The following is a 27,347-nucleotide window of genomic DNA, read 5'->3' as shown; positions in this document are numbered from 1 at the left end:
AGCAAGGCCAGGGATGGAACCCGCAACCTCATGGTTCCCAGTCGGATTCATTAACCATTGAGCCATGACAGGAACTCCTCCCATCAGTTTTTAGTTTACTTCAAGTTCCTTCTAGATGCAATTTATGTAACCAAGTGGGACCCTATGGGGTCTTTCTGGAACAGACCCTTCCCTTGTATCCTCTGATTTAGCTCTTCTCTGCAGGACCTAGATAACAGCATCGGATGTACATTTCCTGCATATTTTACAGATGCTAATATCCTCAGCAAATGCAAGAAATTAACTACTTGATCAGAAGCACATAGCCCCCAGACCTACTGGCACCTAACGTTAATAACGTTAACCCCTGTGACATCGCCCTGTTACCTCACCATCAACCCGTCAGAGAACTGTGCGCCAGCTCATCACAGACCCTGGGAGGCTGCACTTTCCTTCACCACAACCCAGTTTGTCATAAATTGGCTTTACTGTGAGCAGGAGAGCAGAGCCGAGTAGACCCAAGTTTGGTTTGGTAACATTTACGGTCATTTTTAATCACAGGCGATGTTGTGAGTAGCACAGTTGATACTCGTGGCATAGTCAGGTTGAGAACAGAGCTGGAGAATTGAACTGAACATCTCATGCAGAAGCATCAGGAGTTTTGGTAATCCTTTATCTTCTGCTGGCTTTCTAGCTAGTCTGTACCTGGTTGCTTCTTGACCAACGTTCTTGATAACAAAACTGTTCACTGTCAAGACTTATCTGAGCAGCCTCCAGGACATCAACATTATACTTACCAAGTGCAACTGCACTTTGCCTTCAAAAAGTGCAGCTGCATAGTCAGAATGAAGGCAAATGCTGGCTACTGTCCCCAGATATTCCATATCTTTTAATTTTTTAACAGCTGTAGGAATTAAAACAAAACCAAACACATTAATATATAAATAATATTATCTAATATAATGAGTTGCAAGTACGTTTTAAATGTGCGCCTTTGCAAGAATAGTCTGTACCTAAAATTTTTATCTTTGCCATTCTAAAGAAAATCTTAGTGGCCATATAAATTTGTCTCCAGGAATTCCATAGTGGTTCACATGAAACAAAGCAATACGGTTCTTCCTTTTTTTTTTTTTTGTCTCTTGTCTGTTTAGGGCTACAGCTGCAGCATATGGAGGTTTCCGAGCTAGAGGTCTAATAGGAGCTACAGCCATAGCAACTCGGGATCCGAGCCTCATCTGTGACCTACACCACAGCTCATGTCAATGCCAGATTCTCAGCCCACTGAGTGAGGCCAGGGATTGAACCCGCAACCTCATGGTTCCTAGTTGGATTCGCTTCCACTGTGCCAAGACGGGAACTCCAAAACAAAGTAACATGAAGTAAAACCATATGCAAAACAACCAAAGATTAAACCTCAGAGACCATAAGCTTAGTAGAATACTCAGATTATCGAAGGAGAATTCTCAGGTTGTCTCTCTTCCTGAGGGATAGCGGATATCTGGTGGGGAAGGGAATAGAAAGGAGGAAAGAGAGGAAGAAAACACAAGGCTCCCTTTAGATGCTAATGGTCATTAGTCAAAGAAAAAAGGTGTGGAAGGAATCAGGATTTGCTAAGTACCTGCCAAACCGAGGAGTGCCTAAGATGGACATTGTGCAAAGGCAGACACCAGACATTTTATTTCATTTAATTTTTCCCATGACTCCTTACAAGTAGAAGAAGCTTCATTTTCTAGACGAGTGAGCCAAGGCTCGGAGGGGTAAAGAATTTGTCTATAGTCACCTAGTTAAAAGGGGCAGAAGAGAATTCAAACCCAGGGCCCAACTCTAAAGATCACACTCTGCCTATGCTACCTTGCTGCCTTCACTTCAAAGGTAAAGAATAAAACCTTTCCAAAAATTATGCACTTTTTTTTTTATAGGAGTCACAAAACTATTTAAACTAAGAAAGAGATGTCCACAGAAAGAAGAGTGAAAGACTTGGTCTTAAAGGAAGCGATCGGGGCTTCCCAAATAAAAACAGCAAGTGGAGCTCCCTGGTGGCTCAGCAGGTTAAGGATCCAGCACTGTTGCTGCTGTGGTTCGGGTTGCTGCTCTGGCGCAGGTTTGATCTCTGGCCCATGAACTTCCCCATTCTGTGAGTGAGGCAAAAAACAAAAACAAAACCCCAGAAATTATAAGATAGGTAAGAAAACAATTGGATTGGGACTTGCCGTTCTCTTCAAGGACATAAAACCAAGCTCGATTATTCATTCCCACAGCCAGGTGATAAAGCCCCACTGCTACAAAGTTGGGTTCCACGTGGACAGAAACTGTGACCGGTAGCTCCTGTAATAGACAAACCTAACAGTAGTAAATCAACTGTTGCAACAGTTTTGATTTTGTTCATAAATAAAAATAATGCCATTTTCATACTCCTTCAACGGGGTTGGCCACAGTGACTTCGAGGAGGGAGGTGAGATACGCAATCCTGGTGTTGCAGGCATCGCCCAGGATGGGGAGCTTGGTCAGGAAAACGTGGAGCGAGCCCCTCTGGGTAGAAAGTGCCAGCAACTGGCCATCGTCTGTCCAGGACAAGGTGCCCAACCCTGAAACAATTGACAAAATAAAGGATTATTCAAAAACAGATACACTGTTGCAGGCAAATAAGCGAATGTTCTCACTTCAGCTACCAGAGGTATAAAAATCTTCAAATTTTAAAAATAGCTTTAAATGTCTTTATTGAGACGAGGATGTACGCCTTGCACTGGCTTATAAACATGGGCCCTAATTCATTCAGAGGGAACGTCTCTAAGAATTTAGATTTTACAACTAGAATTGGGATAAAATGCACCAAAAATCTTTGAATCAAAGTAGACTTGATATTTTTCTAGTCAAGGAGTAGGATGCAACATAATGACTAAAATAAGGAGGCTATTTTGGGGAACTCAGGTGAAAGGCGTTCGTTTTATTCTTCCTACAGTTTATGCACACCATACAACAGCAGACACCTTACTCCCTGTAACTGAAATGCTAAAATGTCAGTCTGCTTCAGGAAAATCGATACCTTTATTTTCATCATCCAGGTTGATGATAGCATACATGTCTTTTAAGTCTGCCAAGTCATGGATTTTAATGCTGAAAAATAAAAAAGACATACCTTGAATATGAGCGCTAAATAAAATTGTTTTTGTTCGCAATTTTAAGCTATAGAACAAGGGGAATGTTCTCCCCCAAAGGCATGTGTAGGAGGATCGACTGGGTTAAGGTCAGAAAATATTAAAATTTCTATATGTGATGATGTTTTATCTTTAAAATTTTTGTTTTTTTGAGATAGGGGAGAAGGTGGTGCCCAGCTGAGTTTTCTGATCTATACCTTCGGGAACAAGGTGGGAGTTATGCTGAAGCACATTCCCCTAAGCAGTCCTAATCACTGTGAGACCAAAGAGGTTTCTCTTTGCAATGTGCCCTCCTCCCCAACCTTGCTCCAGGAGTTCTTTCCTATAAGAAGTGAAGTGCATAGAAAGAGCGTTCGATTTGGGATCACAAGGCCTAGGTTGAAAGCTCTACAAAATGGGGATGTGGAGAGTTCCCGTCGTGGAGCAGCAGAAACAAATCCAACTAGTATCCATGAGGCTGTGGGTTCGATCCCTGGCCTCGCTCAGTGGGTTGAGGATCCGGCCTTGCCATGAGCTGTGGTGTAGGTCGCAGATAACGGCTCAGATCCTGAGTTGCTGTGGTGTGTGGCTAGCAGCTGTAGCTCTGATTCGACCCCTAGCCTGGGAACTTCCATATGCTGCAGATACAGCCTTAAAAAGCAAAAGCAAAAAAAAAAAAAAAAAAAAAAAACCAAAAAACAGGGCAGGGGGGTTCATAATGTTACTTCATAGGGTTATTGGGAAGAATGAGCAGGCTAATAATGCACACAAAAGCTGTGTAGCACAATGTTGGGACCTCGCAATATTTCTTTCTTCTCATCTTCCTCTCTCCTTCCTTCCCGTGCTTCTCCCTTGCATATTTTCCCTTATTGTTTTCATTTAAACTTTGAATTTTGATGTAATTATGGGTTCACACACAGTTGTAAGAAATAGCAGAGATTCTGTGTACCTTTTACCTTTTCCCAAAGGTAGTAACATGAACAACTATAGTAGAATAACCAGGATTTTGACATTGATACAATCCATGAATCTTATTGAGATGTCGCCAGTTTTACATGTATTCATGGTGAGTGTGTGTGTTTAATTCTATGCAATTTTATCTCTGTTCTAATCTATTTTTATCTATTTTTCAATTCCTCTTGTTGTGCGTTGTTGAACCATAGCTCATCATCCAGCACCCCATGTTCTAACTCACAAATGTCCATCTGACAAACTCGTAAACTTATAGTCTGAGATATAATTAACTTATAGTTTGAGATATAATTAACATGCAGCACTGTGTAATTTAAAGTGTACAGCATAATTATTTGACTTGCATACATCATGAAATTATCACAGTAAGTTTCAGGAACACTCATCATCCCAGATAGATACAAAACTAAAGAAACCAAAAAATCATAACAAAGTCTTTTATTTCCTTGCTGATCTTCTGTCTAGTTATTCTGTACATTAGTGAAAATGGGATACTGAAGTCTCCAACTATTAATATTAAATTGTCTCATTCTCCCTTCAATTCTATCAGTTTTCATTTCACGTATTTTGGGGCTCTGTTGTTAGATACAGACTCATTTAGCGCTATCCTATCTGATCAATGTGCACTATCTGCCTTTATTCCTGGTAATTTTCTTTGCTCTTTGTCTGATATCAATATAGCGATCCCAGCTTCCTTTGGATTACTTTTACATCCTCTATTTCCATCTTTTTACTTTTACTTAGTTACATCATTATATCGTTATATTTGAAGTGAGTAAACAGCATATGATAGAGCATATCATAAAGAGCATTATGATAGCACCCTTCAAAAATTCCACTCTAACAGTCTATGTCTAATAACTTTGCCATTATATAGTTAATGCAGTTGTTGACGTTAGAGTTTAGGTCTACGGTTTTTTTGTTTGCTATTTGTTCCTTCTCTTTTTTGCTCCTTTCTCTTTTCTTGGCTTCTTTCAGACTCGAACATTTTGTAGCATTTCATTTTCATTTATTTACTGGCTTTTGTATCTATCTCTTTGTACACGTTTCTTATGGTTGCTCTAGATCACAACATACACGTTAAATTTCTCAGTCTATTTAGAATATTTTACCACTTTAAGCAGAATGTAGAATTCTTCACCTACAAGATCTTTAGCCTCTCCCCTTGATGCTGTAGTTGTGTATATTGCATCTTCATGCACTACACACACTATCAGACAATATTATAATTTTTGCTTTCAATAGCCACATATGCTAAAGATCTCCAAAGAAAAAAGAAGTCTATTCTACTTACCCAGCTATTAACCCTTTCTGTCGATTTTATTATTTATGTTCCAAATTTCCTTCCGTCATCTGTTATCTCCTATTTGAAGTACTTCTTTCAGTGATACGTTTAGAGCAGATCTACCGGCAATAAACGCCCTTCAGTTTCTTGCATCTGAGAACCTTTCATTTTACCTTCATTGCTGATGGCTATTTTCACTGGATATAAAATTTCAATGGACAGTTCTTTTCCTCCAGCCCTCTAACAATGCTGTGATGTCTCCTTTGATCTCTATGGTTTATGGTGAGAAATCTGCTGTCGTTCAAATGTTCTCTGGCTGCTTTTGAAATTTCTCCTTTGCCTTTAGTTTCTAGCCATTTGATTATGATGATTATATATGATATATGATTATATATGATATATGGTGATTATATATGATAATATATGATATGACTATATATTTGCATGTATCCTTTGGGGATTTGCTGAGCTTCTATGATATATAGGTTTATGTCTTTTGTCAACCATGAGACGTTTCCAGCCATTATTTCTGAGACTTCTCTGACACAAATGTTAGATCTTTTGGTAGTTTCACAGGTCCTTGAGGCTGTGCTCATTTTGTTCCAATCATTTTTTCCTCTGTATTCAGAATGGATATTTCTATTGCTCTACCTCCAAGTTCACCAACTTTTTACTCCATGACCTTCATTGTAGTATTACATACACTGAATTAATTATATTTTTTCAGTCCCAGAATTTTCATTTGGTTCATTATAGGCTCTATTTCTTTCCCGAGATTACGTTTCTGTTTGAGAACACTAGTCCTTACCTCTTGGAGCATTTTTAAAATGGTGCTATTTGTATTATCTTGGCATTGGTGTCTTTTGATTGCCTTTCCCCAAGTGAGTTGAAATTTTCCTGATTCTTCATATGTCAAGTAATTTGGGTTATATTCTGGACATTTTGAATATTATGAAACTCTGTCTTGTTTAAATCCCATGGAGAAGGTTAATTTTTTTCCCCTTTTAAGCAGGCAATGAGCCCAGTTGGGTTCAGGCCACATAATTAAACTAGGCTTCTGTGGTTTGTGGTTTCAGTGTCAGTTCCATTTTCGAAGCCTTTGCAGTGGTATTCTAATATGTCCCTGTATGGCCCACTCAGTGGCCAGTATAGCACCTAGACTTCTGTTTTCAAAGTCTTTGGTATGTTTTAGGATGTGAAACACATACACACAGCTCAGGGATTTATAGGGTTGCTTTCCAGAGTTCCTTCTTCTCCAGGACCTCCCTGGTATATTCTGGTTCTCTGAGGCTCCCTCTTCCAGTCTAGCCTTTCAATAGGAAATCTGGGGCTCTCACTGCCCTGTTTTTCCTTGTACTTCCTACGACTGCACCTCTACCTGTGGCCAAGCAGTGGGAGGATAGAGAGAAAAATAAACAACAGAGGTGTGTGCCATCTTCCTAAGACCACAGCTCCTCCGATTGAAGAGGAGGGTTACCCTCCATCAAAGTTTTCAGTGTCTGTGGGTTCTTGCTGCCACTGCCATGATCAAACTGCTCGGTGGCTGGGGCGGGAAAGAACAAAGAAAGAAAGAAAAAAGTGCTGTGGCATAGGCCAGCGGCTCAGATTCGGCCCCTAGCTTGGGAAATGCCATATGCCTCAGGTGCAGCTCTAAAAAAAGAAAAAGAAAACGGGGAGATTTCCCCAACTCTCTGAGTATTGGAGTTCTCTTTCCTGCAACCTGAGGCTGAACTAGAGAGCTTCTCTCAGAGCTCTGCCTCTGCTCCAGTGCTTCCTTCCAGGTTTCAGGCTGCCTTACGTCCTGCCTGAGAGAGACCAGGAGACAAATGGGAGACTCACTGCTAGCTCAGGGGTATTTCAACTTCCATTCGTCTTCTTATTTTTCCTTAAATAGCTGTCCACTGATTCTGTTCAGGTTTGACAGCTGTATTCAGTGAGAGAGACGGGGTGGAGCGTGCTTATGCCATGGACTAAATCCAATGGTAGGTTGCAGGTATGGCCACGCTGGATTCTTTAACCCCCTTGTGCCAGGCCAGGAATCAAGCCGCTGCAGTCGGATTCTTAACCCACTGTGCCAGGGCAGGAACACCACTGAAGTGCCTGTTTTTAAAGTCAGTCTTCGAGCACACTCCATTTTAGGGTTTGTATTTAGTACACATTTAGTATTTTAGGCTTTGCCCTGAGTGTTAAAGGCAGAGGTAAAGGCATCTTAGACGTTTGCCATTGCAGACATGTCCTAACAGTGTCAGTAGGGTGGATAAATATGAGCTAACAATGTCTTGTTGACTCTCCTGAATATTCCTTATACAAGCGTTCCTGGGAGTATGCGAATATAACTTACCAGTTATCGCCACATGTAGCAGCTTTGTTAAGGGTCTGTGATACGGCAATACTGGTGAGACTATCCTTATGATCACGAGCCTGAAATATCTCTTGACCGATCTCTCGAACATGAGTGGAAATGACCACAAAAATGCCACGTGAAAAACCAATCATGATATAGCCATCACCATACCTACAGCAGCAAAGGCAATAATACAGTAAAAATGGAGATTAACTACCATTGGCGATACGGTACATAAGCAAGTACCTTAAAACTAAGGGATCAGAGAACGTAATTTATCAAGGCTAGGATAAATTAATAGCTAATAGGCTAGGTAGTTTCACACTCTCAATCGGAGACTGTATCCTGCAAATGTTATATATGGAAGTGAAAATGCTGTAGACAAAAATTAAATATACTATAATGAGTAAGGAGAAACATGGAATATCTTTCTGTAATGAGCTTTTGTACATACCAACTATAGCAGACAATGTTGCCATACTGCTGCTGAAACTCCAGATCAATTGGGTTGTCTGGTTCACTCAGATTAAAAAGAAACAAAGTTTTCTTGCCAACAACTACACTTATCTGCCAGGAGAGATTAAGAGATTATGAAATGAATTATTTAGCACTTCATGAAAAGACTAACAAGCATTTCTAAACAGCAGAAACCTAATTTATAAATGAACCAAATTTAGAGTGTTAAATGCTATAATTAGTAAGCCAACAATGTGACTAACTCAAAACATTTGTGACATTTTACTAATACATAGTCTGGGAAGGCTCCTTGGCTTTACACACATCTAATATACCCTTCCAAGTACACTAGAATAGCTTTATGGGGAGTTTCCATCTTGGCTCAGCAGGAAGTGAATCTGACTAGAAGTTCGATCCCTGGCCTTGCTCAGTGGGTTAGGGATCCAGCGCTGCGGTGAGCTGTGGTGTAGGTTGCAAACACAGCTCGGATCTGGCGTTGCTGTGGCTATGGCATGGGTCTGTGGCTGCAGCTCCAATTGAACCCTAGCTTGAGAACCTCCATATGCTTTGGGTGCGGCACTAAAAAGCACCCCTCCCCCCCTCCCCCCCCCCAAAAAAAAACAGCTTGATGGGATAACTTTAAAATTCTCTATACCTCTAGAAAGAGCACTGTGCAGGAATGTAAGTCTGACATAGTTCCATTGAAACTGAATTCATGTTCAGAGTACAGAGTCTTCTATTCTAAGGCTATCTGATTTGGATTTTTGAGCCATCTGGGATTACATGTTCACACAGTACAGATAATCTAGCTTGGCTTTTTATATCATCACTCTATCACCTGCAGGGCACTGGTCAATGTGGCTAGACTAGTATCCTTTTGCTACTCATAAGTCAAGGCTTAACTGCAATTCTCAGTTGAGGGTGTAACTGTTGGGGAGAGAAAAGGGTGCCTTACTTACTTGGGCTCAGTAAGTGTAAAAGATACACATAAAAAGAGGCACACTTTGATATATTTCTTTGATTCTAAGATGCTATCAATTATGTCATCAATTTAATAAGAGCTTTTTAAGAAACAAAGAAACATTACTTCATTAAATATGATCTTGTTGATTATGAAAATCATCTGGGTTTCAGAATGTTACTGTGTGGCAGGGGAAACGAATCTAAGGTATTAAAAAAATACACCTGTAGGTTCCAGAGCTCTGGTCACCACATCTGACAGAGTGAGAGTAAAACACCACGTAGAAATCAACACCCTCGTTATAAACGTGCCGGCACTGTTTTCGCTCCCATAAGAATGAGAAAAACAGCAACAAACCTAACAGGAAGCTGTCCTCATTTGGGCCCAAATTGGTTTAATAAGTGAAAGATGATAATTTATTTTACCACTATAGATTCTGAACCATCCTAGAAAAAGAGACAGTATATTCTACAAAATTACCAAAATCATCTGGGCCTGGATTTGATTTAAGATTCTTACCGTGCTTTCAGCGGCAGAGGTCCGGTCATCAGTCTTCATCATGGAAAACTGCATGTCGCTGGGCTCTGATCTCACCGGTGTCTGCCGGGGTGAAAGTACTACCACTATGAATAAAGCCCACACTCCAATTCACTATATCAATAATACCCCAGGTAAGCCACTTTCATTTCCATTACAGGTTGCACTGACAACCTGAAAATCCCACCGCTACAAACATCTAGAAATTCTGGATGAAACGGAACATCCATCTTATTAAATGGCTAAGACAGGCTTGAAAGAAGGTAAGGAAAACATCCAGGGGCCATAAGCAAAGATCAAACTTAAAACCAAAGTGTGCGCAGAAACCGATGCTACAGATGCGCAGAGTAGAGGCTGGCAAAAGGAGAAAATAAAGAAGCCCATTTGATTTATTCTGGGCTTTGGGTCAGAAAAACTATTTTCAAGACCTTACCTCCTATGCTCACTATGGCTAAGGTCCAAATTTGCATTATGAGTGGTCTAGAAACTCCCTAAAGTATTTTGCAAAAATGAAATCTAAAGCTTCTTCCCACACTGCAAAAAAACTTCCATAGATAAGCTCTGTTGAAGATGAGCTCATAATTCGAAATAAGAAAAGTTCCCAGGCCAGGGATCAAACCTGTGCCACAGCAGTGACCCAAGCCACAGCAGTGACCATGCTGGATCCTTAACTGCTAGACCACTAGGGAGCTCCAAAATAAACACTTTTAAAATGACTAAAAACATAAAAGGACTCATTAATACTAAAAAAGACAACTCTTTCTTTAAAAGTCCAGGCAGATTTTACGAAGTACTTTCTACAAATAAAAACTGGAGTCATTAAAATTAAAAGACTCAATGGGATACAGAGAAGATTAGACAAATTCAAAGAAAGAATAAGTGAATTGATTTGAGGAAATTATCCTGAAGGTTGCACAGAATGACCAAACTACGAAAGAGAGCATGAGAGAGATAAGAAGATTCAACATATGTCTAACAGTTACTCCAAAAAGATAGACTAGAAAGAGCAAGAGGTGAATTTCAAAATCATAATGACTAGGGATTTTCCAGAACTGATGAAAGACAGCAATCTTCAGATTCAGGAAGCAAGATAAGTCCTCAGCAGGATAAATAAAAATAAATCCACACGCGTTCCACTGGAGGGCCCTGCAGAACAGCTATACTATAAGACATGCTTTGTTTGCCACATCAAAGTAGTATGTCAAATTTTGGAAGCATACTTCTTCCAAAGTAAAAATAGGAAATAAAAAAAAGGAAATAGTTGTCTTGTATTAAATAATGGCTCAATGACAGTGGCTTCCTGGGATATTATATGGACAAGTCTCTAAGGTCATGTCTTGATTCAGTAAAGAAAAAAACTGCCAGCATCCACTGACGGCATCTGATATGGGGACCTGAGCATGCTAATTCTAAAGAATATATAATAAATTCAAAACAGAATTTATAGAATATTCAAAATCACAAGGTTTCCAAAAACTACTTTTTATAGCAATGCCACATTAATATTCCTCAAGACCCACTTGTAATCTGCTCAATACTTTCAAAGCATTCTAAATAACAAGAACCAACTTTTTTCTTCAGCCTTATATTCTATAAATTCTCACAGCCCACATTTTCAGTCAGTTCAGTTACGAACAAGCCATGAACAAGGTTTTTCCTCTTATCTTTGTTCTGTTCTGCTTGGAGTGAATGACAGCAACTGCTAAATGTCTTATGATGTCCACTAAAACGAGTTTTAGCAGGGCACATGGTCACCCAGGAAGACCACATTTGCAGCTTCCCCGGCAGGAGTGAGGTGTGACCAAAGGACGTGAATGGAAATGATGACTGCATCTTCCAGATCAGGCTGTGCACAAATTTCTTTCACTCCTAGTTTCTCTGGTTCCCTTCCCTGGGGGCTGAAATGCAGATGTGGTGCTGGCACGCTAGCTTTAACCATGCAAATGAGGGCAAAACACATTAGAAAAAGAGCGGACCAATAAGAGAGAAGGCACCTGGAACTCTATACCACCTGGTGAAGCAGAGATACAGGGATGACCCACCTACCTCTTCGTCACGTGAGAAAAAGAGAGGGGGGGAAAAACCCACCTCAACAACCATAATCCTAGCGTCTTTGTAATTTGGGGTCTGTTACAATAGTTTAGCCTTTACCCTGACTGAGTTAGATCATTTTCCCCTTACAGATTCACAACCCAACTTCATGACTTTTATTTCACAAATGCTAAAGGAGTTAGCTCTACCACACAACTTGACTGTCATATAGGGCCATATGTGTTTTCTTGGGACTACTTTTCTTTTGAGACAAGAGGCCTGTGGTGGGCAGCCTCTAGGATGGTCCACAATGATCCTCACCCTCCTGGGTTTTGTGCCTTTGTGTATTCCCCATCCCAGCCCGGAGAGTGGGCTGGACCTAGAGACTCAGAATATGGCAAAAATAATTTTGAGATCCGGTTATTCATTAAGAGAGTGTGGCCTAAGTCTTGCATGACTACTCTCACCCTCTTGCCAAGCTGCTTTGTTATGAGGTTCTCTATGGAGCGATCTGTGTGGCAAAGAAATGAGGCAGGCTTCCGGTCAACAGCCAGAGAAGAACTGAGACCCTGAGCCTGTCAACAACCAAATGAGCTTGGAAAGAGATTTTCCCCAGTCAAGCCTTCAGACGAGACTGCAGCCCAGCCTAACTGCAGCCTCCTGAGAGACCTTGAGGCAGAAGCACCCAGCTTAGCTGAACCTGGATTCCTCATCTATAAGAACTGTGGGACAATGTTTGTTGTTTTATATTTATACTCAATTTGGCCACACCTATGGCATGTGGAAATTCCCAGGCCAGGGACTGAACCTGTGCCTCAGCAGCGACCCCAAGCTGCTACAGTGACCATGCCAGAATATTGACCAGCTGCACCACAAGGGGACTCCTAATGTTTGTTGTTTTAAACTGTGAAGTTTTGGGAGAAAGCTGTTATGCAGCAAGAGATAACTAATATAAGACCATATTTCCTATTTCTTCCACAGTACCTAGCACAATGCCATGTAACTTGCAGGTATTCAAAGAATGTGCTCGTCAATACTGCTCTACAAATACTAAATTGTAAGCCAAATCATCCAAAGTGAAATTTTGACATTGGAGAGATTATATACCTATTGGTGATATAAATTCCCTTAGAAGAAAGGTCTCTGAAGATCTACTCAATTTAGGGAAATTTAAATAGCGTAAAATTTAACCCTAAAATTAAATTTAATTAGGATTAGTTTGGAAGCAATTTAACATATCAGTTAAAAGTATGGGCTTTAGAACCAGGCATACCTGGAAATTCCCTTGTGGCAGAGGGGGTTAAGGATCAGGTATTGTTGCAGCTCTGGCAGGGGCTGCAACTGCGATGTGGGTTCCATCCCTGGCTCAGGAACTGTCACATGCTGTGAGCACAGCCCCCCCCCCAAAAAAAAAAAAATCAGGCAGACCTGATACTGAGTCCAGTTGTTAACATTTACATTGTAAATACACATACATGAAATAGTTATTTAACAATTACACTGTCTGACTATTACCACAGAGTTGATAATCCATGCTTATACTAGATAATGGGAAAGGTACAAAGGACAATATTTGCATAAAGTATTCATACTGAAGAAAAATGCCCTAAGACATAAAAAGAAAAAATTGTGATGTTTAGAGTATGCAGTTATTGTATACATTTCTCACAGAGATTTTTAACTTTCATAGATCGGTTTGAGAGACAAACTTTATTTTGGAGGAAAATCTGAATATAGCAGACCAAAGAGACATGGCTGGATTACCTGTCTTATCGTGTCACCTTCCTGATTACTAACTGTAATCATTTTATCTTCACCACCTAAAGCAAGCATATTTTCTGCATTCCAACATCCACATGTGATTCTCTTAGTATGTTTTCCTGAAAAAGAGATGTTTTTGTACAGACATATTGATTTCTCCAAAAGATATTTTTAAAAATCTGTGAGGTTCATCTGAAAATTTAGGTAATATACCATGGACACTGAATAGATGAGGAAATTTAAACGCTCATCAAAGCAGTTAGTGTCTAAGCAACCTTATTTAAAACAGTTTACTACTAAGTATAAAGGCAATCCTGTCTTCCAACTTTTTATGTGGGAATGAGCATAGACCCTAACTATAAAAAGAGAGTCCACCCCTTGACGAGTTTGCTTCCCAAATAACCAAACCTAACACGAGGAGTCAGTCTCAAAGCGCTGAAGTTACCTTGACTATATTCAGCGTCATGGTGTGGTGGACCTTTGGCATAAACAGATTCAATATCACAGTTTTGACTATTCATGGAAAACTAAAGGATACACAGAGATGTGCGATAATACTGAGGTGCCAGTATGAATGCACCTTAGTGGGGCTTGTGTTACGATTGAGCCATTTAGCTAGGGAGGGATATGAGAGAGCCACTAAATATTAGGACACCTTTTTATTGAGCCGTCTAGCCAGCGCAAAAACCCTACTTTGGGGTGGACATCACATGCCTGACTGTGGACATTTGTTGAAGGTCCTGGGATATGTAAATACTCAAGGGTCTCAAGGGTAATTAAGTCTACGGATTGCTGAGGCAGACTGCCTGCATTTGGATTCAGTGGTTTCAACACATTGCAAAACCTTGGGTATGGTACTTAACCCTTCTATTCCTTAGTCCCATTGTCCAAAAACTGGGGATAATGGTAGGAGCTCTCTCAGAGGGTTGAGGATCAAAGGACTTAAAGCATTTAGAAGGGCTCCAGGCACAGAGGAAGTGCTGTAGCAGTGTTTGCTACTTCAGCTGATACTGAGACAGAGATCATGTCCCTTATAGACCCTAATACAGCACCTGTGCAGAAAGCAAGCTCCAAATATACAGTCATTAAGCGAGCAGACTCTGAGGCAAAAGAGTGCCAACTGTGTCAGAGGCTTAGCTAGGAGGCCAGGCTATGAAGAAAGATGAGGAAGAGATGAAGTCAGGGAGTCGGCAAGGGCCAAGGCATGGAAGGCGTGGCTGGCCATTGTGAGGACTTTGACCCCGGGGTGACATGGAGAGCCTCTGCAGAGTTTGAGCAGAAGGCTCACTCTGGCTTCTGGGTTGAGAATATGCAATAGCAGGGCAAGAGCTGAAGCAGGCAGACCTGTTACGAGATTGCAGAAATTCAGGTGGAAGGTATCTGAGCCCCACCCTATGCTGGAAGGAGTAGAGGGGAGAAGAGTCTTGACTCTATAGAGATATTTGGAGGTAGATTCTACAAGATTTTGTGACAAATGAGGTAGAGGGTATGAGAAAGAGAAGAGTCCAGGATAATGATAAGGTCTGCCCAAATCCTCAAGAGGGTGCAACGTCATCAATGATGAGAGGGAGAGCTCTGGATTTGGGCAATGTTAAATTGGAAGTGTTGGCTAGAAATCTCACTGGAGATGTTGAGTAAGTAGTTGGATGTATGAGTGTCGAGTGTGAAAGAGATAAATACAGAACTAGAGAGGAAGCACTGGAAATCAGGAGACCAGAGCACAAAGGTCCAGGGAACATTCAGCAAGAGGCTAGGACAAAGGAGACTGTGCCGACCACAGATTAAGGCACTTGGGTGGTACATTGGAAGTGGGTATCCCAAGTAACAGGCATTCAAAGGGAAAAAGGAGGGAAGAGAGATGCAAAGATGCCAAAGACAAACTTCTTTCTCCACTCAAGAAAGGGAGAAGAAATCTTTCCTTTCCTTCTAGGGCTCAGAACTCAGGTTTCAACTGCCTTAACATCAGTAAAGACAGTTAACACGTTCGGTGAGTTTACTTAATGGTGTTCTGGGCACTTGACACGTGCTGATTCACTTAATAATAATGTATAGCTGATATACTACAGTAATGAAATGTGAATCATGTTACTGGGGGACTGGCAATATTAAGTAAACTGTGGTCAACGAAATCCATGCCTATTAGAACCATGCAAAGTGAGAACTGCCTGTATCTAGCCCAGTTCAAGGAAATAAACCAGAGCAAGATGAAACAAGCTGACTGGCAGATCACGCTGTCATGCACCTGCTATCAGAAGTGGATTGGCTTGGTTTTAGGAAAGCAAATTATTGAAATGGAAAAAAAGCAGAGCCACAAATCATAACCAACTCTGAAAGAGGCAGCTAAAGAACCTAAGATATATAATTAACCTGACTCTTTTCAGGTCCATTTTACATCAATAAATTAGACTGAGATTAGAATCAACATTCATATTAAATACAAAGATCACATATAAAATCATGTATACATGACAGGTACTGACACAAAATAATGATGCACTGACAAATTATTTTCTTATGCCTCAAGTGTCAAAATTTCTGGGGCTTCTGAGTTAACTGACAGGTATACCTGCAAACGAGGTGGGATAGAGAACACGCCTACTACTGAAGTCAAAGAGACAAATTATACGGTAAAAGCTGATTTTTGTAACTCAAAATTTTAAAATTTTTTTATATGGATCAATGACATTAGTTTAGCTAGAGCACTAAAAATATTCGTAGGCAAGATATGCATACATGTGAAAATAATTTGCAAGGAGCCAGTGTCTTTAATCGAGAGGCACTTTCTCAGGAAATCTGTGCACACTATTATCTCCAGCATTTAATCCCTTCGTTAGCAGTGCATTACACTGGCCACCTGTATGTAATTAAGCCACTTGGTTCACCAGTCACCAGCATGACATTACGGTAACTGAAAAGAATGGATACTGTGTCCTCCCGGGTATTCAGAAAGCAGATCCTAAGTGACCAGAGGTTGGGGGCAACCAAAGAGACTGAACCTAGAGGGTCAGAGAAGGAATAAACACACATAAACACCCTGAGGCAACTGCAACTCCTAGTCTACACCTAGATTAGTGTTTGGAGTGTGTGAGGGGTCAGAATTAGGAGGCTTAGATAGACTCTGCCCAAGAAGTCATCAGATGTTTTGGTCTGACTACTAAGGCGTTGACATGCATATTAGCTACTCCGTGCCAAAGGTACAATCTGGATGAGACAGATGGAAGGTGTCCAATGGCACAGGCTCAGCTTAGCGTAGCCTGGGAAATTCTTAGTAGGAGCTGAAGAGGGATGGTCTAGCTTAGCTAAATGAATGGCTTGACCAGGGGAGTCTTAATTTGAAACTACAAAATTTCCCTTGCAGTATCAGCGAAATCTGAGGTGGTAAAAATTTACATTTATGTAGAGCATCTCCAATATTTCGCAGTGTTGCCAGCTATAACCTACCAAGGACAGGAATCTTTCGCGACGTCTGACGATTATAAATAAGCAAATTCCCTTTAACGGTTCCAACAGCCAGGAAACTTCCAAATTTTGACCAAAGAAGGAAAGACATTTGATCCCTGTAACATTAAGATATAAATTACTAAACAGTGCACAATCATAACCCCCAAAGAGTCCTTTTGAAAAGTACTTCATGAATCATTTTAACATCTACTTAGAAGCTGGAGTACAAAATTACAACATAATGCTCTGGGACAAAGAGTAAGTGCTAAAGCCATTTTGAGACATTGTAAAATGATCTTAGGTTTAGTGAGACAAATGTATGATGAATCTAGGCTTCAATTCAGTCATGACGGAATCTTAAATTTCATGAGATGAACTCATGATGAGATAATTTTTTTTTTTAAATCCGATAACATGATATATTAAATTGGAACAATCACTGGGAATCCATGACCTGAAAAAGGACATATATTTTCCAGCTGTCACTGTTAAGAGTAGCTCAGAAAGAGGTAGAAAGCACATTTACTCACCACCAGTTTTTAGGGTTCATTGTAGGACTCACAGGTTGCACTTTTACATGATTCTCTACTAGAGGGAATTAGGACTCCCTGGAGAGCAGCTCATTCCATATATTGAGGAAAGAAATCACAATGGGTCTAGAAAAAGTGCTTATGAAAATGCAATCCTAGGAGTTCCCGTCGTGGCTCAGGGGTTAACGAACCTGACTAGTATCCATGAGGACGCAGGTTCGATCCCTGGCCTTGCTCAGTGGTTTAAGGATCCAGCGTTGCCCTGAGCTGTGTGTAGGCTGCAGACGCAGATTGGATCTCGTGTTGCTGTGGCTGTGGTATAGGCTGGCGGCTACAGCTCTGATTAGACCCCTAGCCTGAAAACTTTCATATGCCACAGGTGGGTCCTTAAGAAGCAAAAAAAGAAAAGAAAATGCAATTGCAGGACCAGTAGCAGCATCTGGGAACTTCAGAAAAGCTAGTTCCCAGGTCCCACCCCCAGTCTTTCAGCATGAGAAACTCCAGGGGGTGGCGCCCAGCTGTCAGGTGTTTTCAGAAGCTCTCCAGGTGAGCTGCAGCCAAACTTTAAGAGGCAAAGATAGAACATGCTAGTGTTTTCAGAAAGCAACGCGGCTTTCAAGAATGTTGAATGCAGTTAATAAAAGGACAAAAGAAGAGTTTCCTCTGTGGTACAGCAGGTTAAGGATCAAGTATTGTCTCTCCAGGGGCGCAGGTTTGAACCCAGGTCTGGCGCAGTGGTTAAGGATATGGTGTTGCTACAGCAGCTATGGTGTACACTGCAGTTTTGGCTTGGATTCAGTCCTGGGAACTTCCATATGCTGCAGGTGGCCAAAAAAGAACAAAACAAAAGGAACAAAAGAGTAAGCTTAAAGGGGTTTCTTCTGGCTAAATTAGGGGAATTTGAGCATTAAAAACTCCATATGTGATTGAAACAAGTTGAGTTCAATGAAAGGCCATAAAACGTCATGACACTTGGAAGACAAAAATTCACTTAAAACATAGGACAAGTTAGCTGTAATAATAGGTGATTAAAATATTTAAAATTTAATTTTAATGAGAAATATTAAAATACCAGGCTGCTAGGTTTCTTCAGTTGAGTGTATGTTTGTAATTATATTAAGTATACAGTATATTTTATAAAAGATATTAAGTACATATTTTATAAAAGATAAATATGCAGTTGTCTCTTATTTAATTAAGTATGGCACTCATGAGATACGCCTCTCAGATCTCCAACTACAGAATAGGTAACTGAAAAAAAAAAAAAAAAAAATTAGATCTCCCAGGTGGCCTAGAGGTTAGGGACTCTGCATTGCCATTGCTGTGGCTCAGGTTCAATCCCTGGCCCAGGAACTTCTGCACACCACAGGTGATGTCAAAAAAAAAAAAAAAAAAAGAGAAGAAAGCCCAAGGGCTCCAGCTGCTACGCACTGGAGTCCATCACCTCGGTGTGCTGGGGCCGCGTGTTTCCACCGGCTGCTCCAGGCAATGACGGAGTGTGGCCGGGATACTGCTGAGGCCATTCCTCGGAGACACAGGACTCCTTCGGTGGTAACCTTGGCTCAGACTGGGCCGAGGTGAACTCGGCAGAACGGAGCTGCAGTCTAAGATGTTTCTACCTCTCTTTCTTTTGTTTTCATCTTTTTAGGACCACACCCTCAGCACATGGAAGTTCCCAGGCTAGGGGTTGAATTGGAGCTGTAGCTGCCGGCCACAGCCACATGGGATTCGAGTTACGACTGTGACCTATACCACAGCCCACGGCAACGCTGGATCCTTAACCCACTGAGCAAGGCCAGGGATCAAACCTGCATCCTAATGAATACCAGTGGGGTTTGCTACCGATGGAACATGATGGAAATTCCTCTCCCTCCCTTTCTTCCTTCCTTCTCTCCTTTAAAGGGTCAGATGGGCATTATGGTCTGATGGCTCTTCTACCCTCTTCTTCCCCGGTATTTCCTGTGATAAATACCGTACACATTTAATCCTGTTTTGGGAGTCTGCTTCTCAGAAGACATAAATAAAATAGTACAGGAGAAAAGAGAAACTATATGTCAAGAACAAAGCCTCATCAGCAACAGTGGTCACATGTAGTAAGACTAGAGTCCATCCAATAGTTGGTCAGTACTGCCAGTCACACAACAACCGGCTAGAGAGAGGGTTAAGCAGGCTACTCCAAGAAGACCACAGAATCACTTATCTTCAAAAGAAGAGCTAACTAAATGGGCACCATCTCTCTTTGGACATAAACATTCCAGAAGGCCCTACAAAGTAACAGTAAGATACTAAGACATACATAAGTTTCCAAAAATGCTAACAGATCAGGCCAGGGTATAATAATAACAAATATTTCTGGCCAAGCAAAATGTAAAGAATATATTAATTTAGGAAAATGCACCTGGCCACAAAAAAAAAAAAAAGAAGAAGAAAGAAAGAAAAAGAAAAGGGCAAACTATGTGGCTATGTGAAAGGCTGAAAGGCACTGTCTTTAAAAAATCTTCCTGATATGATAACGGGCAATCAGAAAAGCGGCTGAACAGGTGCTCAGGTCTGAATGGCCCTGGGAGAAGCAACCGCTTCCCGTGACCCCACCAAGAATGAACTGTTGGTTGATGAATCAGATGTTGTATTCAGAGTTTCTCTGAAAATACTTCTGGATCCCAGGCGCATAACTCAATGATTACTGCTGTAGGCCTAGGCAGGATCAGGGTTAAGTACCACTATAATCATAGAAAAGTATAAAAAAATACATTTAGCGAAAATAACATAAATTCAACCCATTGTGTTCAGATAATAATTTAAGATAGTTAAGGGGCACTGCAGTAAGCTTTGCAATGATTATATTAGAATGTTTTCTGAATAATTTGTGTCTGAAGTGCTCAAAAGAAATCAGATTACATCCGTAAATTAAATTTAAATTGTTTAAAGGAAATTCAAGTGTGCAAAATAGTTAAAAATTGATATTTGAAATTTTGTTTATTAACTATCATAATGTAATGGATTGATCATTAACAAAAAAAAAAAAAATGAGTAGGGATACCTTTCCACAGCCAAAGGCCTTTAGACATTAGGTATCAACATCAACAGTACAACACCCTTTATTTTGCCTTAATGATAATGACAATAACATCTACCATTCACATTGTTCTTATTTTGGTGCCTGGCTATGGCATACAATTAACTCTCACAACAATCCTGAGATGATGTGAGGAAGTAGGGGGAGGCAGAGGGTGGGAGGGAGTGGGAGGCAGAGTCGCCAGTTCAAAACACCTGGGGTTATTTATGCATTTTCCTCTGGCTGAGAAGCTGGCTTCACTGATGCCGAGTTTGGTGCAAGAACCAGTACTTGATAGTAAAAACATTCTCTTGAATGGAAGCACACAGGATGTGCGAAATCTTTTGAACAGTGAGGTACTGAAGTGTAGAAGGGCAGAGCAAGGACTGAAGGTTCTCGGACCCAGCAGGATTTAATGTCGATCAGACACTATCACCTGTGGATGTGAGACTCGAGCGTCACTTTGGAGGGTCAAGGGAAAGTGCACTAAGGTGACGTTTGGTCCTGCTCTGCGTGGGGCCACCCTGCTTGTCTGGGTTCAGTTATTCGTTGCTAAGTAAGCTGGAAAAGCCGAGTCTAATCTTACGGTATGTGTGCAATCTCTTCCTACCCATCGGCAGGCCCTGTGACGCCAAGAGGCACCGATTATTACTATACGCATTATATATATGTGTATATGTATATGTGTGATTATACATAAGATTTCTTATGATTATACATAAGATGTCTGACTTAGAAGTTAATACAGAGAAAGGAAGAGCCGAGAGATGGAGACAATCTTGACTGCATCATTAGAACCCCTGGATCCAGCCATGCCTGCAGTCAACACCATCTCCAGATTTCCCTATATACATTTTCTCTGTTCTTTGGACTTTTTAGTATATTCCACTGGAAGCAACTTTTGAAGAAGCTACTATATTTTATAATTATAACAATTTTATTCTAATTAATTGGGCAAATTAATAGGATAACAAAAAGATGAACTTTTCTTTACAAAACTCATGAATACATCTCATTTATAATGAAAGTGGTAAATACTGCTGGCATCAAATCTGCAAATAATCATGCTTCTACGTGAAGATTAAAAAAAATAAAAAAAGTTATCCTTACCTCATGCCACTGTCTAACTGGCTGGTCTTATTTGTGTTGGCATCCCATAGATAAATGTAACTGGATTTCTCAGCAATCACTGCTAGGATATCTCCATCTTTATCCCAATCCATAGCGACACAGTTACTTTTAAAAAAGAGAGCAAAACATCCACTATACTTTTTTTTTTATGTAGGGGAAAAAAATTTAAACATGCAGCTATTCATGATTTTTGTCTATAACAAGATCGTTCAATCTATTTTTGAATTGGTCATAAACTTTCTAAAGTGAAAAATATAGCGCAGCATCCACTTCTTCAATAATACTAGCACCAATTTTGTTGTTGAGAAGTTGAAAAAATATGAATTCTAAATATTTCCATATACTATATTAAATATAATTATACCAAATAAGCTAGCAGATTTTTTTATTATTTTTTTTTTGGCTGCACGCATGGCATGTGCAAGTTCCTGGACCAGGGATCGAATCTGCACCTCAGCAGTGACCCGGGCCACAACAGTGCCGATGCTGGATCCTTAACCTGCTGTGCCACAAGGAAACTCCAGCAGATTTTCTTGAAACCTATAAAGAACCTGGCCTTTGGTAAAACAAACTCACCAAGCACCTCTACAAATGATCACATCTGGAATTAAGAGGTTATTTGTATGATCAAATTTGGAAAGTTATTTCAGATTTACAAAGAGAAAAGGTACTGATAAGAAACGAAGCTTTATATAGATAAACTGTATATTATAAACAGATCAAGGCTGGGTAGATGCAGGATTGCAAATAGTAACTGAATTCGGAAATATGAAATGGAAATAACATTTCTTACTATCTTAATAAGAAAAGGGGTTGGATTAAGACAATAAAGTTATAAATAGGAAATGCTCTATATAACATAACTCCTCAAAGAAGTTTTAGGGTTTTTTTTTGGTTTGGTAAGGTTTTCTTTTTGCTTTTTTGAGCCACATCTGTGGCATGTGGAAGTTCCCAGGCTAGGGGCTGAATCAGAGCTACAGCTGCCGGCCTACACCACAGCCACAGCAACGCAGGATCCAAGCCTTGTCTGCTACCTACACCACAGCTCACGGCAGCACCAGATCCTTAAACCACTGAGTGAGGTCAGGCATCGAAACCACATCCTAATAGATCCTAGTCGGATTTGTTACCACTGAGCCATGATGGGAACTCCCAAAGAAGTTTTTATTAAGTGCCTTCTTTATCTAGCTTGCCCTCTGTTTCCTGGAATACAGAAACCAGAAGTAACAATTAAGAGAGTGGTGGGAAATGCCAAAATGGTGCTATCAGGTGGGTGGGAGAGAAGTAAAGCAACCTGATTTGCAAAGATGGTGGAGATAAACTACAGAGAGGACACATGCATTTAAAAAGCCTGGCAGGAGTTCCTGCTGCAGTGCAACAGAATCAGCAGCTCTGGAGTGCTGGGAGGTAGTTTCAATTCCTGGCCCAGCATCGTGGGTTAAGGATCCAGTGTTGCAGCAGCTGAGGAGTATGTCACAGCTGAGGCTTGAAACTGATCCCTGGCCCGGGAACGCCACACGCCACAGGGAGGCCCCAAAATAAAAAATAAAAATAAAAACCCTAGCAGTCTAAGACCATTTAGGTGAGGGACTCTACACATTGTAATAACCACTGAACCTGTCAGTGAAATAATAAACATACCTAATGATCACACTGAATCATTAAAAATGCCTGTAATACTTACCATCATCGAAAATGATTTCCTTAAAATGGATAAAGCCTTTGTCCCTTAAGTAGTATGTATAAAGTAACTATTTTCCAATGATTATTAGGGAGGATATACCACAGTCACCCAGGCTTATCTTATCTGCATACACACACATACTAAGGCTTGTTTGTAATTAAATAAAAACTCTTTTATATGAATTCATTTATAATTCTGCCTTAAAGCTTATCTGTGAATGTATGCGTGTACATAAATATAAACTCTAACTCATATGCTATATACCTACATAGTCCATTGACTACTTGTGGTATAAAAAACCAAATCTCTTTCAAATGGAAAAAGCAGAAGAACAAATACAGGTTAGATATAAGTCATAAAATTCTACTTGATTATAGTTTTAAGACATTGTTTTCTTATCTTTTAGGCAACAAAGCTTGAAAAAGTTTTTGATCTGCCTCCGTACTTACCCAGATAAGTTAATTTCACTTCTTTGTTGACCATGGCGATCAAAGATTTTCACAATGTGATCAGCTCTAAAAGCAATCAGAACACAAAGATGTGATTTAAATGTTTCTTCTTATTTATATAAAAAGTAGTTTTTTGGGAGTTCCCGTTGTTGGTGCAGCAGAAACGAATCCGACTAGTACCCATGAGGATGCAGGTTTGAACCCCGTGGGTTGAGGATCTGGCATTGCTGTGAGCTGTGGGGTAGGTCGCAGATAAGGCTTAGATCTCGAGTGGCTGTGGCTGGCAGCTGTAGCTACAATTCGACCACTAGCCTGGGAACTTCCACATGCCACAGGTGTGGCCCTAAAAAGCCATAAAAAGGGAGTTTTTTTGAACAAGTAACTTCAGTATTCTCTCATGATCATTTTATAATTTATATGGAAAAAGTTATTAAGCAGAGAAAAGGATCTATGAACTGTGACATTAGTGGAAATAAATATATACCTTTTCATACAATTCAATCATCACCCAAGAATCCCCACTAAATAGTGTGGTTGGGTGCGCACACAACCACCTGGAGTCAAGATGATTAACTAACACTCACAAGTTTCTTACCCTGTTACTGCAAGGTAGTTTCCTGATGTTTTTTGCCAGGTAAACCATATTGGTGTGCCAAGCCAAGTCTTTTCGAGCAGTGTGAAAACACGCTAAAATACACAAAAATACAATTTTTATACTTTCAGAACATACAATTATGCGTTGGTTAGAAATGACGTCAAAACATGATAATGAAAACAGGATTTAGGAGGGTGAAGCCTATGTTGACTAAGAAGTCAACAAGAGAACAAAATGACTAATCAATCAATCAAAAATCTGGCTGGTAAAGTATGGACCTCAATTTTACAGCAGTGTTTATTATAAAACTTTTTTGCTTTTGAATATTAATTTCATAAAGATTTATAATTTAGTGTTTTATAGCTATTAAAGATATAAATAATTTCAACGTGATTAATTATCACTGGCATGGATTTGGGGGATTCAATTGAACAAGACTGCCATTAAAAAATCTTTACTGTGATATAAATACAAAATGTCTATACTGCCTTCAAAATAATTTTTTCCTTTGCCCATTATTTATATTTACTTCATCATTAAGTGTTTAATTTGGCTATTGGGTGGACACTTTCTTAACTGAAAAATCATTCTTTGCATTTAGACACTAACAAACTGTCTATCCAATATGAAAACCACAAACCACAGGGGGACTTGAAATTTTATTGAGGTCTGAAATGTGGGTAGTCTAAATTTAGATGTGCTGTAAATATAAAATTCACATCGGATTTCAAAAACGATCTCACTGATAAGTGTTCATATTAATGACATGTGGAAATGATAATACTTTGGATATGCGGGTAAAGCAAGTTATTAATCTGCCCTGTTTCTTTAAAAAGCATTTTAAAGAATTTTACTAAAATTTTTAACTTAAATTGACTCACATTATATTCACATCAAACAATACTGATCTAGAACATCTAGGAACAGAAGAGCTTGAACAAATAAATTTAGTTTTTAGTATCAGGTTAAATTACAGATTAAACAATGATGCCCATGTTTAGGCGTGTGAAGTTTAGGTGGCTTCACAGTCTGAATGGCAACACAAAACTCTTTCAAAAGTCAAAATTAAAGACCAGTCACAGGCACTTTCTATGTTAAATCCACCTCTATGGAAAACAGAGGCGGGCTATAACACAGGTGCATCCAAGTTTTGTGGAGCATTAAGAAAACCTTAATAGAAAAAAAAAAGGGGGTATAAAAGCATTCTTCTGCAATTTGATGACCACACTGTCCTGGAACCCCTGCATGCACGTGAAGGATCCCTAAACCTGAACTTCACTCCTCCCGGCTGTGATCTTACATATTACTTTTCTTCAAAGAAACTATATAGACGCTCCATACACATACAATACCCTAGAAAAGGTGCTAGCTTCACAACCACAAAACCAACGTTTAGATTTTGCTTTTTATTTATCAGCTGTAGGGCTTAAATTGATTAAATTGCCTCAAGCACAGAATTCTCAACTGTAAAAGTTGAGTACCTTACTTCTGGTACTTAATAAATTGCGAAGAGCTTCAGAATTGTGAGTTAAGATTACCGGTCTGTTAACTCCAAACTCCCAAATCCCCACCAAAAGCTCCGAGAACGTACAAAATAACTTTAAAATTAAGCCACTTCTTTGCCAGATCAGGGCGGGGGGTAGGGATGGGGGTGAGGGGTATTGCTTGGTAAAGAGAAGGGTGAAAGAGCTGTAGCCAATGACAGAGGAATGGGGTTCACAAGAAGCCCAAGCCTAGAAACGGTGCGTGCAGAGGATGACTCTCTAGAGACAGACCAGCGTGTGCAGACTTCCCAGTGAATAATGTACTACCAGGTGATCCGAAAATTGCAGCGGTCCCAGGCAATACAATTTGAGATTATTCTTTCGGAGGCTTTTCACTCTTTTTAAGGCACTGAGCAAATGCGCGGCTTGCAGGGGTTTCGCAGCAAGATGAGACAGCTTGACACTCGAACGAGTGAACTTCGCCGCGACCCTCCAAACGCATTCACACAAACCGTTCCTTCCACCGTGAGAAGTTCGGGGTGCCCAGATCCAGTCTACTCATTTCCAGCTGTGGCAGGGTTCCCTCTTTCTGCACTGCATCAACTGCGCCTACGGTCTCCGAAATGAGAGGCCTCCCCCCACCCCCTTCTCTTCAATTATCCTTTCCCTTCCTTCCTTCAACTTCGCGCCTGCTCTCCCTCTCCGTGGTCATCCCGCTCCTCCATTTCCCACTTCTCACGCACTCGGAAAGAGGAAAGGTGGGTACAATCCCTTACCCTTAAAATGATTCGCAGCGGGAAAAGGAAAGAGCCAGGGGTCGCGTTTTCCTACACCCCCAACCCCCCGCGGGGTTTGTAAGTTATTTACCTTCATCTCAAGGCTTGAGCTGCCGCGCGAGGCTTGCGAGTGCGCAGGCGCACCCAGTCTCCTCCAAGAAGGCCACCGCGTTCCCGTCACCCAGGAGACCGCGCGAGCAGTAGCCAATCAGGGAACGCCAGCTGAAGGGCGGTGCCTCGCGAGGTCCGGGAGGTGGGGGCGGGGGGCGGAAGGCGGGGACTGCAATCACAGAATGCCAGCGTAGCAAGGCCCCCAGAAATTAGGCGTCGCAAGGCTCTGTTGCGCCTCGGCTTCCTGCCTGGGCCAATGGGATGGAACCCTCCAGGAGGAGGCGGGGTTATGGGAGACCTGGAAGGCGCCTGCGTAAATTTCGGCCGCCGCTGCTGAAAAGGCAATGGTGGCCAGGGGAGGTGCGGAGAAATTTCAAAAAAAGAAAGGAGAAGAGCGTTGGATAAAAGCAGGAGGGAATTGGTTCCTGGGGCAAATAGTCTAACGCAATCTACATAGAGAGATCACTCTGCAGCTATTCAAAGGACGTTAAAGTTGAAGACTGATTTCTTTGGGGGACATATTTATATCTGCAGATGTTTAAATTCGAGTGCAAGACCTGCACGTTCAAACGGAGACTATTTAAAATAGGTGATTGGGTGAAGGAGAAAAAGGTTATAGAGAAGTGAAAAC

At 40.7% G+C, this 27,347-nt stretch overlaps 1 protein-coding gene across 1 annotated transcript in view; it reads right to left on the bottom strand.

The window, feature by feature from the left end:
- WDR19 (WD repeat domain 19) overlaps window positions 1–26,856 on the bottom strand; it is an 89,474-nt gene extending 62,618 nt beyond the window's left edge. The window contains exons 1-13 of the mRNA XM_047799311.1: window positions 26,697–26,856; window positions 24,346–24,437; window positions 23,751–23,816; window positions 21,597–21,722; window positions 16,902–17,017; window positions 13,464–13,579; window positions 9,651–9,731; window positions 8,169–8,281; window positions 7,712–7,885; window positions 3,023–3,093; window positions 2,392–2,564; window positions 2,190–2,304; window positions 777–883 (exon numbers count right to left, since the gene is read on the bottom strand). Coding sequence (XP_047655267.1) covers window positions 777–883; window positions 2,190–2,304; window positions 2,392–2,564; window positions 3,023–3,093; window positions 7,712–7,885; window positions 8,169–8,281; window positions 9,651–9,731; window positions 13,464–13,579; window positions 16,902–17,017; window positions 21,597–21,722; window positions 23,751–23,816; window positions 24,346–24,437; window positions 26,697–26,702 — 1,356 coding nt within the window. The 5' untranslated portion in view covers window positions 26,703–26,856. The remainder of the gene's footprint in view (window positions 1–776; window positions 884–2,189; window positions 2,305–2,391; window positions 2,565–3,022; window positions 3,094–7,711; window positions 7,886–8,168; window positions 8,282–9,650; window positions 9,732–13,463; window positions 13,580–16,901; window positions 17,018–21,596; window positions 21,723–23,750; window positions 23,817–24,345; window positions 24,438–26,696) is intronic.
- Window positions 26,857–27,347: the final 491 nt, after the last annotated feature.

The sequence above is a fragment of the Phacochoerus africanus genome, chromosome 10 (assembly GCF_016906955.1).
Source record: "Phacochoerus africanus isolate WHEZ1 chromosome 10, ROS_Pafr_v1, whole genome shotgun sequence".
NCBI lineage: Eukaryota > Metazoa > Chordata > Mammalia > Artiodactyla > Suidae > Phacochoerus > Phacochoerus africanus.
Note: the sequence above shows the minus strand (reverse complement) of the source record. Positions and strands in the feature narration are given on the sequence as shown.